At 39.2% G+C, this 15960-nt stretch overlaps 1 protein-coding gene across 1 annotated transcript in view; it reads left to right on the plus strand.

Moving 5' to 3' along the window:
- Positions 1-4871: 4871 nt before the first annotated feature.
- Positions 4872-15960, plus strand: part of TNPO1 (transportin 1) — a 94870-nt gene continuing 83781 nt past the window's right edge. Inside the window, exon 1 of the mRNA XM_044916897.1 lies at positions 4872-4965. Within this exon, the coding sequence (XP_044772832.1) occupies positions 4951-4965 (15 nt within the window). The 5' untranslated portion in view covers positions 4872-4950. The remainder of the gene's footprint in view (positions 4966-15960) is intronic.

Here is a 15960-nt window from a genome sequence, read left to right on the forward strand (position 1 = left end):
CTAACAAGTCTTTAGTTTTCCTAACTGAAGGTCAAAAATATTTACTTTCATGTTTTCTTCTAAGAATTTTATAGTTTTAGCTCTTACATTTAGTTCTATGGTCCATTTTGAGTTAATTTTTGTATATTATATGAGGTAGAGATCCAACTTTATCCATTTGCATGTGGATACTCGGTTGTCTCAGGACTATCTGTTGAAAACTGTCTTTCTCCATTTTATTGTTTTGGCACCTTTGCTGGAACTCAGTTCAACTTCTTAAGTCTGTAGGTGTATGTCTTTTGTCAAATTTCTCAAGTTTTCAGCTATTATTTCTTTATTTTTTAGTGTCACTCTCTTTCTTTTCTCCTTCCAGGACTCAGGACATGAATGTTAGACCTTTTGTTAATTCCATGAAACTCTATTCATTTATTTTTTCAATTTATTTTCTCTCCATTGTTAAATTGGGCAATTTCTATTGCTCTATCTATATTTTCACTGATTCTTTCCTCTGTCTTCTCCACTGTGTTGCTGAACCCATCCACTTTGTTTTTTATTTTGATTATTGTATGTTTTAGTTCTAAAATTTGATTCAGCCATTCTTTACCTCTTCTATTTCTTTGCTGAGACTATTTTTTCCCTGTTTCAAGTGTTTTTGTAGTTGCTCATTGAAGTGTTTTATTTCTGCTTTAAAATCTTTGTCAGATAGTTCTAACATCTCTGTTGTCTTGGTTTTGTCATCTATTAGTTGCTGGGTTTTTGTTTTTCTTTTTTTTTTTTTTTTTTTACTTTTTGAGATGTTTCTGGCTCTTGATAAGATGAGCAATTTTCAACTGAAACCTAAACATTTGGGGGTATCATGTTATAAGACTTTGGATCTTATTTAAATATTGTTTTAGCTGGCTTTTTCTGACAAAGCATTGTTAGAGGAAGTGGGGGTGGGGAGCAGCTACCACCTCATTACTGCCAGGTTAGAGAGTAGTCTAAGTTCCTCACTGGGCCTCTGTCATTGACACCCAAGATGAAAGTCACTCTCTCTCTCTCTCTCTCTCTCATTACTGGCCAGTGGGGATGAAAGTCTTGGCTGCCTACTTAACTCTGACACCATAGGATGGGAGATGGGGCTGGGGCCCCTTGTTACAGTCTGGTGAAGGAGGAAGTCTAGGCTTTCCACTAGGCCTTTGCTGACTTGAGTGGGGGCTGGGGAGGAGTGGTCATGATTTTTTCCTGTAGTTTGCTTTTCTTTAGTTTTATCTGTTATTGTCTAAGTGGTTTTCTTTGTTTGCTTGGTTGGTTGTTTTTTGTTTTTGTATTTTTTTCTAATCTGTTATACTGCCTCTTTTCTGGTTCTTCAGCTAAAGAGGGCAGTATTTTGTTGGGGATTTTTTGTCTGAACCACTGGCATTTTCACGTTGCCAGCACCTTCCATTTCAAGTCTGGGATAGATGAGGCAAAACCAAAACAGAACAAACAAACAAACAAAATCCCCCAGGGAACTAACCATAGTGCTGACCTTGGGTCTTGAGGCCCTTGCTGGTCTGTCTTCTCTCCATCTTTCAGAGTCTTCTTATGTTTGTTTTATACGTAATGTTTAGGGGCTTGTAATTGTACTTACTGGGAGGAATAGGGAAAAGTAGGTCTACTCCATCTTCCCAGAAGTAGAAGTCTAAGTGGACCTTTTTATAAATAGAATCATATTTTAATCACGGAGAGACATTCATAGTTAAAGAAACTTTGAAGTTAATCCTTTCCCAGATAATAATAACTCTCTATCTTTTTTGTACATTCAAACAGTATAGTGGGTTTGCTTTAAATGAAAAATGTCTGTAGATTATTTACACATTTCTAAATATTGACTATAACTGTTCTCTTTCAGAATTTGAATAAATTCTTCTAAATAATTACTTTAAAAAAATTTTTTTTTCTTAATGCCAATCTGAAGATGTTGCAATGGAAGGCAATTCCTTAAACTGTATACTATTAAAGGTTAAAATGAAAATTCCCACATCATTCCCAAAGTATACGGTGAGAATATTTCTCAGAAGTATTTATTCTCTTTTAGGGGTGCCTGGGTGGCTCAGTCGTTAAGCGTCTGCCTTCGGCTCAGGTCATGATCCCAGGGTCCTGGGATCGAGCTCCACATCAGGCTCCCTGCTCAGCAGGAAGCCTGCTTCTCCCTCTCCCACCCCCCACCCCCCCGCTTGTGTTCCCTCTCTCACTGTCTCTCTCTCTGTCAAAATAAATAAATAAAATCTTTAAAAATAAATATTTTTTTTAAAAAAGAGGTATTCTCTTTTAGAAGATTGTCTGTATCTAAAAGATTATTTCGCATCTTTTACTGTTTCTATATATTCACGAACAATTGCCTATTAAAGATATTTAACAATTTTTAGATTTCCAAGCCTATAATTTTTTTTCAATCACCATTCCTCCTTCTCAAACATTTGTTCTTTTATATATATTAATACCTAGTAATACTATCTTTTATTGCCCTCTAACTATCTGCCAGGCACTCTGCTAATGAGCTCTTAATATACTTTATCTTATTTAATCCCATTTAAGACAAGTGAAGCTCAGAAAGGCTGAACTGGAATCATCTGCATACAGTCCCTCTGCCTCCCAGCTTCATGCTTATTTTGACACTGCTACATCTGACAGAGTAAGCATCTTTTTCTTCCAAAGGGAAAGCTTATAGGTATGTTTCTCCCTTAATGCTATTTTGTAATTTCTACCATTCTTTGATTTTTTTCACCTAAGAAAAGAATTAATAAAGAAATTTTAAATATAGGTATCTGTAGTAGGTTTGGGGGTTAAAAATCTAAGTTATTTACCACTTTTAAGTATATGTCATTAAAAAGTACTGACAAAGTTTTACTACAGGTGTTCTGCTGTTTTGTATTTAGGTATAAAGAGAAAACATTACTGAATAGCTGCTATTTCATGTGCAAAGTGTGCAAAGGGTAAACAAATAACAGAAAAAGTAAAATAAAATAAGCCACGTTAATAAATCCTTGTTAATGGTAAGAAGATCTACTGTTTAAAACATGTATTTTTAATTTAACCTAGAAGGTAGAGACAAAAATGCTGTATGTATAAGCATCTCTTCATTCAATGCAGAACTATTTCATATGAAATTTTTAATTCATTTTCATTTAAATTTCATAGACGTATGAATATTAATTTGCTCAGTCTCAGTTTCACATTTGATAATCAATATATTTTCTTTCAAAAGATTTTGGTCAATAAATCCTCTTACATCAAATAATACTTCACTTTTTTAAATTAATTTCAATTATTACATATAATAATTCCAAGTATTATTCAGGTGAATTCCTGACTAATTGCTTTGTCAGTAGTTCTTTCCATCCATCATTATTTGCTCAACCTTTACATTTAGAAAGTATTCCTATTATTTTGCTTTAGCAAAGTAAAATGCAGATGCCACACATCCCCTGATTGGTATGGCTCAAGGCTCCCTTGATGTCCCAGAAAAGTCCCACAATGGGACTTTTCAAATGTAGAAATAAGCCCTTTTTGTTATTTGGATAAATATACATATTTTGGATAAATGTTCTTGCAGATACACTAAACTACCATTTCAGAAGGTTTACATTAAGTTTTTTTTCTTGCAATCTGTCCCTATTTGGAGACCTCCTTTTGCTGCATGCTCCAGTATCCAAGTGCTATCGAATTAACATTAGGAAATGGTGGGTTCATAATTACGAGCATTTCAGTTATTTAAAATACTTTTTCTTACTATGTTCCTTTTCCTAATGATAAAGATAGTCCTTCTATACTCAACATTTAAGTGAAATAAATTGTTTTGTAAAATGACTTGTTGCAAATGAAAATTATTAGCAAGTTTGTTAACAAATAAGCAACATCAATATAAATTTTTAAAACTTTCTAGTATCGGTACTATACTTTTGTCTAGAATATGCCTGGAAGGCAACAACTGCTACACATTTTCAAAACATAATATATATGTTAATATATATGCACTTGAAAGTAGGATAGTCGAAACTGCCGGCATTTTACACACGTCGATCTTATGAGGAAGAGTATTATCAGCGGCATCATCACCATAGGATACAATGATTATCCAGCTATGCACATTAAAAATATTCATATATAGTAAATTTATATATAGGAATAATGTGGGGAAAGGAATTGTTATTTATCAGTTCATTACCATTATTATAACTGAGTATAAAAATATCTACCTCTCCCATTTTGAATTATGTTCTGTTTAGAAAACAGAAGACATTTTCCTTTCTCGTGACGGCTGCTTACGGAGAGGAGGGCTTGTTATTTCTAAGAGCAAGAAACTAGTTTTATTTGAATACACACTCGGACATGTAAAACTTAATTTTATAAATCTTTCAATTTTACCAAACACAGCAGTTGATACGCCAGGTGCAGTATACCTCAAAAGTCAATCACGCAACATTAGCAGGCAGCCTTCTGCCCATATCCACCTACTGAAGCCGTTTGTTTTTCTACCAGCGACGTTGGACCTGTACTATTGGGGGATATGCGGCATGTTCGGTGTTAAATAGGCTCCCGGGGCAGGGCTGTCTCTTGGGAGATTACCCCGGGCTCCGGAAGTTCGCTGGTGTAGGGTGGTCCTGCTAGGAGGCCCTGGACAGCCCCCAAGCATGCACCCACGCAGGGCCATTTTGGTCGAGGCCTCACGGCGCAGAGCAGCGGACCGCAGCGCGACTTGAGCAACCGCTGCCGCGCGCCGCCGGGCGCAGGTCCGAAGGCCTGGCAGGCCGGGGCCCCGGTTTTCCCAGCCGCGCCGCCGTTGCCTAGGCGACCGCCGCCGAACGTTCCCGAGGCGGGCCCCGCCCCCCGGCCAATCGGACCCGCGCTCGCCGGAGCCCAGATTCTCTTTGTTCCGCAGCCATTTCAGGCCCCGGACGGGAGGCAGCGCCGCTACGGCTGAGGGCCCGAGCGCCGGAGGCCTCTGGGATGGTGTGGGACCGGGTAGGTGGCGTGAGGGTGCGCGGCCCCAGCCTGGAGGGCGGGAGCGGAGGCCAGCTGTTCCGAAGCTGCCTGACGCGGGGAGAGGCGCCCGACCGGCCACCCTCCCGGCCGTTTGGAGCCCGGCGGCGGCGGCGGCGCGGTTCTAAGCCCAACAGCTGCCGGCCGGGGCGTCCTGCGGGACACGGGCAGGGGTCGGGCAGCGCTCCTCAGGTGTCGGAGGTCAGGGCCTGGGGCCCGGTAGGAGCGGCGCGAAGGGGAGAGCCCTCTCGCCGGGGAGCTTTTTGTTACGCGCGGCGTTTGAGGGCCCTGGTGTCGCGGTCGCTGCCCCAGGACGGCTGCTTCCCGCCGGTTCTGGGCGCTTTGGGACACTGCGGGGCGCTGCCCCGGATGGCCCGTCTTTGTCCCCCCGCCCGGCCCTCTCGGCCCTGGGGGGTCCGGGGCCCGCACACCTTCGCCTCCACACTCAGCTGGCTGATCGGTTTCTCTGGGCTGTTCCTGCCGCTTGGGGCCTCTTGGCCTCACGACATATTTACATAATTTTAATGTTTGTACAAGCTTTGCGTGGGTTTGGTTTTTGCACTTCCACCCTTTTGTACTCCCATGCGAACACGCAACAGGGAACAGCTGCTGAGGAGCAGACCGGCTACCACAGTTAAAAAGAAACGGCTTTCTTCCTTTTTAAAAATGATCGCCTATTTGTCTACACTGTAAAAACCAACTGGATGTTGCAAGGATTGCTTACAATTTAAGTCCGTTATCTTAATCACTAATCAGTTTGGTTCATCAACAGATGTAGAAATTTAAACTTGGCGGCTGTCCACAAATTGATTTTGACAGTTGTATTAAGAAGCTTAATAACAATCCTGCCTTGAAACAGTGATGACTTCAACGATGAGTTTATAAATGGTACTTTATTTTTCAGCCTAAAGAAAAGATTTTTTTTTTTTAAAAGTTGTATCGTCTAATAGCTATTTGGAAATGTGAGGTTGTAAAATGGCTATTGTGACCCATTTTTAGGATAACAAAAGTTCCTTTTGGATTTTAAGTTTCCCTGTTACATCAGAGCTTTCATGTTAGAATGGCAAAGAAGTTATACTTAATGAAGCAGGGGAGCATTCCGTTTTTGGGGGGAAGCAGTTTTGTTTTCTTTTACCCTGCTCTGCACACCATTCTTAGAGAATGGATCCACCAAGTTGAAAAGTTGTAGCCGCAAAAGGGGAATATTAGTTTGAAGGTGCAGATTTCTTTTTTACTCCCCCGCATATGTAGTCATAAATGCATAAGAGTTTAGCAATCCGGTTTTTACTTCACCTCATTTAATGTGAACCTAGTGAACTATTGGTGCTCCATTTTCTTTTTCCTAAAAGGGGCCCCCACCTTGATCAGCCTTGATGTAGTTACATTTTTTCCCTAGGTATTCAGGGAATTATTAAATTCCTCCTGCTGAAATATCTATAAAAATCTTTTGGGACGCCTGGGTGGCTCAGTCGTTGGGCGCGCCTGCCTTCGGCTCAGGTCATGATTCCAGGGTCCTGGGATCGAGCCCCGCATCCGGCTCCCTGCTCAGCAGGAAGCCTGCTTCTCCCTCTCCAACTCCCCCTGCTTGTGTTCCCTCTCTAGTTGTCTCTTTCTCTGTCAAATAAATAAATAAAATCTTAAAAAAAAAAAATCTTTTAAAGTAATCAAGCTTGTTACCATTATATACTATGAGCAGGATAAGATTTTGGTAAAAATATATATGATTCTGGCTGTAAATATTTCCGTTATCAACACTTGATATTGTATTCATTGTTTTTATGACTAGTTTTTCTTTTTTATATAATGTTAAAGCCTTCACATGAACTCAGTTTTTCTAAATACTGTAAATGAACTGCATTGAAATGTAAATGTACTATCTTTAGAAGAATTGCTTGCTTTTATCCATGTTGGATTCTGCAAATACTGTTTTTAAGAAAAGAAATTTGGTTAATAAAGGAAGGCAAAACAAGTGACATATGTCATGAAATAGATTTATCAAGTGTAAACTGCAGAGAGGAGCAGAGCAATTAAGTGGGAATTGTTTTTATTGCCCAGGGTATAAGTTGTGAATATTTCTTCCTGGGATTGATACTTGAATATATATATTGGTGCCAAAAAGGTCTTGTTCCAAAAAACCAATTTGGTTTACCAGCAAAAGAGTGAGAAAGCTGAAAGAACCAAAGTGATTGATTAACTGATGATTGTTTTCAAAAACAATAGAGAATAATGCCATCTTCAAAAATCGGGATCAGGGACAAAAAATTCCCCAAATGTTGGGAGTCTTTCTTAGTTGGTCCCATTCAACCAGGGCCATGGTAGATATCCAGTGAGAGTTGGGAGGTGAGGGGTGTCTCCTGGGTCACAGGGCAGATGAACTTTATGATGGAAGATGGATGTCTGTAAGGGTGGTAGCTAGATTTGTAGTTATATGGGTGGGTGTTAGTGTAGGAGAGAGTTCCTAGAAGCCATGTTTAGTTACCTCTGGACCTCCTTACTAGAATTCTTTGAAGTACTGAAAGTAGGTGTAATAACTAAGAATGGTTAAATGAGTCTTCATGGTTAAATGAGATAATGGGACAGAAAATAGGGATGCAGATTTGTCTTGGAATTTTCTGGAGTATATAGAACCCATAGAGGAATGGTGGCTATGTCTTATTCCAAAATGGCACCTAATGGCAGAGCAATTATTTGATTTCAGAACTGAAGGAAAGCCTAACGCTAAAAGAAAGCTGGTAACTGAAAGACCACACGATTTGAGGAGAACCTTTTTTTTTTTTTTTAAAGATTTTATTTATTTATTTGAGAGAGAGAATGAGATAGAGAGCATGAGAGGGGGGAGGGTCAGAGAGAGAGGCAGACTCCCTGCTGAGTAGGGAGCCCGACGTGGGACTTGATCCCGGGACTCCAGGATCATGACCTGAGCCGAAGGCAGTCGCTTAACCAACTGAGCCACCCAGGCGCCCGAGGAGAACCTTTTTAATGGTTAAAATTTAAAAGCAAAGCAAATCTTCGAATGTTGCAGTTAGGAACAGAAGCTCTAGGGCCAGACTTCAAATTGTGGTACCTTCTGAAATTATGTGTGAATTTGGGCAAATTACTTAATCTCACTGTGTCTCAGATTTTCTCATCTCATAATTCTGTGAGGATTCAATGAGTTAATAAAGTATGCTCTTAGAACTGGGCCTGCTGTGTCTACGGCCATACCACCCTGAACGCGCCCGATCTCGTTTGATCTCCGAAGCTAAGCAGGGTGGGGCCTGGTTAGTACTTGGATGGGAGAACTGGGCCTGATGTAGTAAACACTCCATAAATAATATCTGCTATTATCATCATCATGATCATTAATATTTTAGAAAACAACTCATAAAATTATAATCACTAATAAACTATGGGATAACTACTGTAAACCCGCTGATACATTTCCTTCCAGTATTTTTTCTCAGTTTATTTGATTTGTACATAGTTGAGACTTTACTATATGAATAACTTTGCATTTGCTTTTTTCACTTAGCATCATAAGCAGTTTCTCATGCTATTATTTTGTCAGCATCTTTTAAAATGACCACATAATGTGACTTTCTCATAATTAAACATTTTCCTATTAGACAGTTGGCAAGTTTCTGATTTTTTTTTTTTTGTAGTTCTAAGAAACACTACACTGAGCATCCTTTGTACATGAAAAAACTTCTGTGTTTTAGATTATTTCATTAAGATAGATTCTCCAAAGTGAAAATATTGGGTTGGAGTATATGAACATCAAAAGCTCATGGTCCGTATTCCCATATTGCTTTTAATTAAGGGAATTTAATAATGGGCTTAAAATAAATTGAGCACAGCATTTATTGCCCTTGTTATTGCTTGAGATGGGAAAGAAGAGGGAGTGAATTAACATTTTTTCCATGTAATATACAAGGCATTATTTGTAGGCATTTATCATACATTGTTACTTTTACATTCATTTTGCTCCTTATAGCCCTGTATTATGCATGGGAGTTACCTATAGATAGGCAAGTACTTTGTCCATGGACTCAGAGTGTTCAAGGTGAATCTGAATCTAGATCTGCCTGATAGCAAAGCTTATGTCCTTTATTTGTAAAATTTCATGTAATATACATATTAGGAATCTTATAATGAATACGTATACATTGAATGAATACATATACATCGAATGAATACAGAACCTTGTAATGAATCTTATAACTTAGTATAGTGGAGCTACTAACTGTAGATCATAGACCACATTATGAAGATAGTAAAACTTGACCTGGAAGTAATGAATGTGTAAATTACAAAGTTAAACCAGACAGGACTTAAGTATCTGCATATATTTTACAAAAGGAAAAAATATCCTTACCTGAATGAGATGTAATTGGTAATGAATATATAAAGCTGGTTTCTAAAATGATTTGTGGTGAAACACTCTTAGTAACGACCTCAACACAAATAGGGTAGGAAAAAAACAAATATATCAAATTTGGGGTGTCTATATAAGAAGTGACAATGGCCTATTAAGTAACCAAATTGAAAAATACATTTAGTAAAACCCCTGCCAAAGTTAACTAAGGTCTTAATAGAGAAATACTAAAAAAAAAAAAAAAATCAGAGATATTCCAGTTAAGGAGAAGACTACCCACAAGCTGTTGGAAATTAATTATATACTGAAAACTAAAGGAAAAAAAATTTAATTGGATTTTACAGTTGACTTTGAAGCACTTGAAGCCATTAGTAAAATAATATTCAACAGAGCCCCTTAATCCTCAGGTGCAGAAGTGGCTGCCATAGATAAAAAGGGACATCTCAGAAAGACCAAGATTTCATTGCTTTTGCCTTTACTAAGGAAGGAATCAAAGCAGAGAAATACTTTATGAAATCGTGACTATTCTAAATAGATGCAAATGAATGATTAGGAATAGGTAGGTGGTATCCAACAAAACCATAAAGAAATAGTCATAAAATTAATAATATGCTGCCATTAAAAATAATGTTTTTGAAAAATACTTAATGAAGTAAAAATAAAAATAGGAGCATAGGAAAGCAGGAAAATTATGGCAAATTTTGATGGATTTATTTTGTGTGCCATTTATTCATTTGCTAAACATTTATTAATGCTGGGATTGTCCCTTTTCATTAAGAGATTGACATACTACTGAGGAGAGAGAAGTAAATGAAAAAGTACAACAAAGTGTAGTTACAGCTTTTATGATATAAATCTGTGGAGGCATCCAGCGAGGTTAGTAGTAGCTTCCAAGCAGAGAGTGGGAGAAATGGCTCTGGCATTTCGGGGGAATAGGAGCAGCACTTCAGAGAGTATGTCAGCAAAGATAAGAACCTACTGTGTTCTTGAATCTCCCAGTAGTTCAGGGGCCCTAAACGGTACAGAGCAGGAGTCCACAAACTTTTTGTGTAGAGGACTAAATACTAGATATTTTCTGCTTTGTGAGTCATACCATCTCAAATGTGGTACAAAAACAGTCAGGGACAGTATGGAAACTAAAGGGTTTGACCAATTTGACTGGTGGGTCTTAATTATCTCTAGTTTATAGTAGAGGGATTTGAGGAAGAGATAACTTACTGGGCCTAGCATGAGCCATTGGAAGATTTGAAACAAGAAATGTACAACATTGATTTGCGTTAAGAGTGGAATAAAATAGAAAAACGGTTTCTTTCTAAGCACTATAAACCATTAGGAAAAGACAACTCAATTTCTTAAATGGCCAAATTCACAGAAGAGGAAATACAGCCAGCCAACATGAGATAATGCTCTGCCCCACCAGTAGGGAAGTGCAAAGTAAAACGGTGAAATTTTTTTTCCCATCATACTGGCAAAAGTGAAAAAGTTTTGCTAGGATGTATTGGCAAGGTTGTACCGAAACTTATACATTAAATAAATCAGTAAGCCATTTTAATTTTAGAGCAAAAACATTTTGACTCAGCAATTTCCATTTCTTAGAGAAGCATGTGGGTGTATCAGGAGTCATCTGTGTTCAAGGATCTGTCAGTAGCCACAGAACCTCCAGATTTCCAGGTCACCTTTCATCGCCTACACTCCAGTTCATAAAATGATCTATATTTGTCTTTTAAAAACAAACAAACAAACAAAAAACAGGGGCGCCCTGGTGGCTCAGTCTGTTAAGTGTCTGACTCTTGATTTCGACTCAGGTCATGATCTCAGGTTCCTGGGATCATGACCTGAGCCGAAGGCAGACGCCCAGCGACAGCCACCCAGGTGCCCCGACCTCAACCTATTCTTAAACACTCCCTTCACTTTCTTGCTCTTATGGAAACCTGACTTTTGCACTGTGTAGCTGTGGCTATTGTTTGTGTTTTTGTTTTTTTTTCCTGTAGCTCTCCTTATCACTATTCCTAGAGGTGAGAAAGGTGTCTGCTATGCATCTCCTGGCAGCTTTCGGACTCTTTTCCCTCCCCTCTCCCTAAAGATCCTCAGATTATGTAATCCACTACCCCTTAAGATTGTTACCAACTATGGATAACATAATTGATATCAGTGACTTCCAGGTCATTCCTCTTCGTTCTTCAGTTATTTTAGCTCCAGCCTCATTGCCTCTCTTCAGTACTACCTCAGTCTTTATAAAGAAATTGAAAAGAATATACATAATTAATCTTTCCAGTACCCTGGCCTCTCATTCCTAGACCTTTCCTCCAGTGTATGTCCACCCTGTCTCAGTCTCTCACTCCCACAGTGACACCCCCTTGCCTTGTCAGTAACTGCAGTACTTCTGTAGTTACAATTTTAGGTGTTCTACCGTGACCCCACTTTCTATTTTGTAGTTCACTCCTAGTTAGTATCTCAGCCCCAACCATCTTTTGACCCCAATGGAATCTCCAGTGCATTGATCCTATTATTGTTTCCCTGCCACTCATCTTCTTGATATTTTCAGTCCCTTTCTTAACTCAGCTGAAATTTCATGGTTAATCATTTTAATCCCTCCTTTGAATCCACTTTCTTGCCCTTTGCTTGTTTGGTAGGAACATAGCCCTAGTTAAAACCAATTCTCTGCTTTGTACCTGCTTTTGTGTAACTTAGTATAGCTGGAAGAAAACACACAACCTGACCACATTCCTCAAGGGGCCTTTAATGCTGCCTATTTTACTATAGTTTCTTAATCTGTTCACTCTCCCATTCCTGCATGGCTATTTCATATCTTCTCTTCTTCAATCCTCTAGTATCTCTTTTCCCATCCTCACTTTTAGCTCATGACCTTGCTTCCTACTTTGCTAAGAAAATAGAAGCAATCAGGGAACTTCCACAGACTCCCAGCATCCTGTGGATCTCCCAGCATCTGCGTCAATACGTGCTATGTTCCTGCTCGTTACTTAGGTTAACTGTTCATGTTTTGTGTCTGCTTTTGTACTAGATCCCATCCTCTCTCATGTGCTCAAGGACACTGATTCAGCTTCTCTTCTTCCACATCATCTTTTTTCTTTATTGAATTACTTCTATCAGCAAACAGACATGCTGTTATTTCTCCCATTATTTAAAAAGCAAAAAGCCAAAAAAAAAAAAAACTTGATTCACTTTTCACCACCTGTTTCCCCATTTTTCAGATTTCCTTTTGCAGGATTATTTCAAAAGACTTGACTACACTTGGTATGCCAAGTTTTTCCTTCCCATGTCCTCTCCTAAACCCACTGCAATCAGGCTTTTGTCTGTAGCATTCCTGCTGAAGCCGCTCATGTTCTCCAGTGACTTCCATGTTATCAAATGCCATATGCCATTGATTCTGTTCATCTTACTTGGCCAATCAGCAGCATTTGACAGAGCTGTTTGTTCCCTTATCCTCGAAAGACTTTCTTCTTTGCTTTCCAGTATACCACACACCCCTGCTTACCTTCTGCCTCTGTCCTAGCCTCTTGTAATTCTCCTTTCCTTTTCTCACAGACTTCTTATGTTGGAGAACCCCAGGGCTCAGTCCTTGCTTTTTGTTTTCTGTTCTTGGTTTTTCCTATCAGTCCTCACTTCATTGGTAATTTTATTCAGTCTCATGGCTTTAAATACCATCTAAACTCAATATAGTGGTGAAAACTAGTCTTTTACAAATTAAGACAGACCCTGTCACTTCCTTATTCAGAGCACTGCATTGGCTCTCCTTTTGATTCAGAGAAAATCTAGTCCTTACAGTGGCCCACAAAGGCTCTGTATAATCTGCCCAACCCACTCTCCTTTCTCCTTACCTCCTTGGCCTTATTTCCTGTTACTACTTCCCTCCTTGCTCACTGGCCGCCTTGCTATATCAAAAACAAATCAGTCATGTTCCTACTTTAGGACCTTTGCTTCAGTTAGTTCAGCTGTCTGGAATCTCCTTTCCCCAAATATCTGCTTGGCTCACTGGCCTTACCTTCTGGTCTTTGCTCAGATCTTACCTCCTCTAAACACCCTTTTTAATACTGCATCCTACCCTCTCCCATCCCCCTTATCCTGGATTTTTTATTTTTTGCATAGCACATACCAGCTCCTACAATGCTGTATCAGGGGTCAGCAAGCTAGAGCACCACTGCCCTCTGGCCTGTTTTTGTACAGCCTGTGAGCTAAGAGCAGTTATATTCTAAAGGGTTGTAGAACAAAAATAGAGAATACACAACAGACATGTGGTCTGCAAAACCTAGAATATTTACTATCTGGCCCTTTGCAGAGGGAGTTTGCCTTGTATATTCTGTTTATTGTCTTTCTCCTCCCACACAAATGTAAGCTCCAAAAGGGCAGAGATCTTTGTTTTATTTATTGCTCCATCTGCAGCAACTAGAACAGTGCCTATAATATAGTAGGAATTCAATAAATATTTGTTAAATGAGTGAATTGCTTATAATGGTATAAAATTATAAATAGGTTAAGTATTCAATAACTCATACTGCAATTAGTAATGAAGTAGAGCTATATATAATGAATAAGAAAGCTAAGGCATATTTTGAAAGAGTTTTTTTTAATTATTTAAGTAATTTAATTACTATAGGTATAATTTTGGTACAGTTGTAGGTACAATTTTGTAGGCTGTGCTAAGGATATGAGGTTTTATTTTAAGTGTGATGAGAAACTATTGGAAAGTTTTGATGGTCAGAAGACTTGATTTAATTGCAGCTTTAACATCATTTTTGCTGCTTCATCTCAGAGAATGGGCTGTAAGGGGACAAAACAGAAAGGCAAGGAAACCCATTTTAGTAGACCATTCTCTTGTAGAACATGCTAGTGTATCCTACATACCTGGACTAGGGTAGCCTGGAAGAGGTGAGAATTGGTCAGATTCAGAGTATATTTTAGGGTATAACTTGATAGCACTGGCTGATGATTTGGATGTGGAACATAAAGGAGATCAAGGGTGACCCCTTAGTATTTTAGCCTGAACAACTATATCAGGCATGACTGAGTGGCATGGGCAGCTGGAGGAGAAGTAGATATGAATGGGATGAGGAAAAGTAGCGAGAGTTGTGGTTTAGCCAGCAAAGTTTAAGATGCCCACTTCACAAACAAATTGAGTATGTCTCATAAAATGTTGACGCTTAAGTGTGGAATTCAGAGTGCTCTTCAATGGCACAGACTAGATGAGATTATATAGACAGAGAAAGAAAGGGAGTTAGGATATTTAGGGATAGGGGAGCCAGCAAAGGAGACTGACAAGGAGCAGCCAGTGAAATAAAAAGAAAAGCAGGGAGATGTGAGGCTAGGAAGGAAAAGAGCGGTTGCGTGTGTTCAGCACTGTGGAGGAATGGTGATAAGGCCAGGAAGAAATCACTGGGTTTGGCAACAAGGAAATCTCAGTCTCATTGGAGTGGAGTAAAGATGGGAGATGGTGACTGTATAGAACTTTCAAGATGTTTCTGTGAATGGAAGGAAGTGGAGAAACTGAGTGATAGTAGAGGAGGAATAGAGTCAAAGCTGTTTTTTTTAAGGTACTATTTTAAAATAATTTTAAACTTAGAGGAAAATTGTGGGAATAATTCATACAATTCCCAAATACACCTTGCCTGGATTCACCAGTTGTTTACATTTTCCCACATTCTTTCCTCCCACTCCCCCCAACACACAATTATTTTTTTGATCATTTGAGAGTAGGTTTCATACATCTTGCCTCTTTATCCCTTAAATACTTTAACGTGTGTATCTTAAGAGCCAGGATATTCTCTTCTGAAACCACATATAGTTACCAAATTCAGGATATTTAAGTTTTTTACATTCTGTATTAAAGTTTTGTCACTTGTCCCAATAACTTTTTTTTTTAATTAAGATTTGTTTATTGGGCGCCTGGGTGGCTCAGTTGGTTAAGCGACTGCCTTCGGCTCAGGTCATGATCCTGGAGTCCCTGGATCGAGTCCCGCATCGGGCTCCCTGCTTGGCAGGGAGCCTGCTTCTCCTTCTGACCCTCCCCCCTCTCATGTGCTCTCTGTCTCTCTCATTCTCTCTGTCTCAAATAAATAAATAAAATCTTTAAAAAAAAAAAAAAGATTTGTTTATTTATTTATTTATTTATTTATTTATTTATTTATTTTAGAGTGAGAGAGCATGCACAAGCAGGAGGAGAGGCAGGGGGAGAGGGAGAAAGAGAATCTCCAGCAAACTCCCTGCCTGATGAGTGTGGAACCCAGTGTGGGGCTCAGTCTCACGACCCTGAGATCAGGACCTGAGCCAAAATCAAGAGTCGGATGCTTAACCAGCTGAGCCCCCCAGCCGCCCCCCAGTAACATTCTTCATAACGTTTTTTCCTCCAGTACAGGATCCAGCCAGGGTTTTATATTACATGTAATTGTCTTTTTTACATAGAGGTTTTTAGGTGTATGAAACTTGACTGTTTTATCCTCATAACGACCCCATGGTTAATTATTCTTTCTCTGACTAATAAGTGGCAGGACAGGAACTCAAAATCAGGCAGAGAAACTCCAGGATTTGCACTTTTTTTTTTTTTTTAAGATTTTATTTATTTGTCAGAGAGAGAGAGAGAACGCACAAGCAGGGAGAGCGGCAGGCAG

Source organism: Neomonachus schauinslandi, chromosome 7 (genome assembly GCF_002201575.2).
Source record: "Neomonachus schauinslandi chromosome 7, ASM220157v2, whole genome shotgun sequence".
Lineage (NCBI taxonomy): Eukaryota > Metazoa > Chordata > Mammalia > Carnivora > Phocidae > Neomonachus > Neomonachus schauinslandi.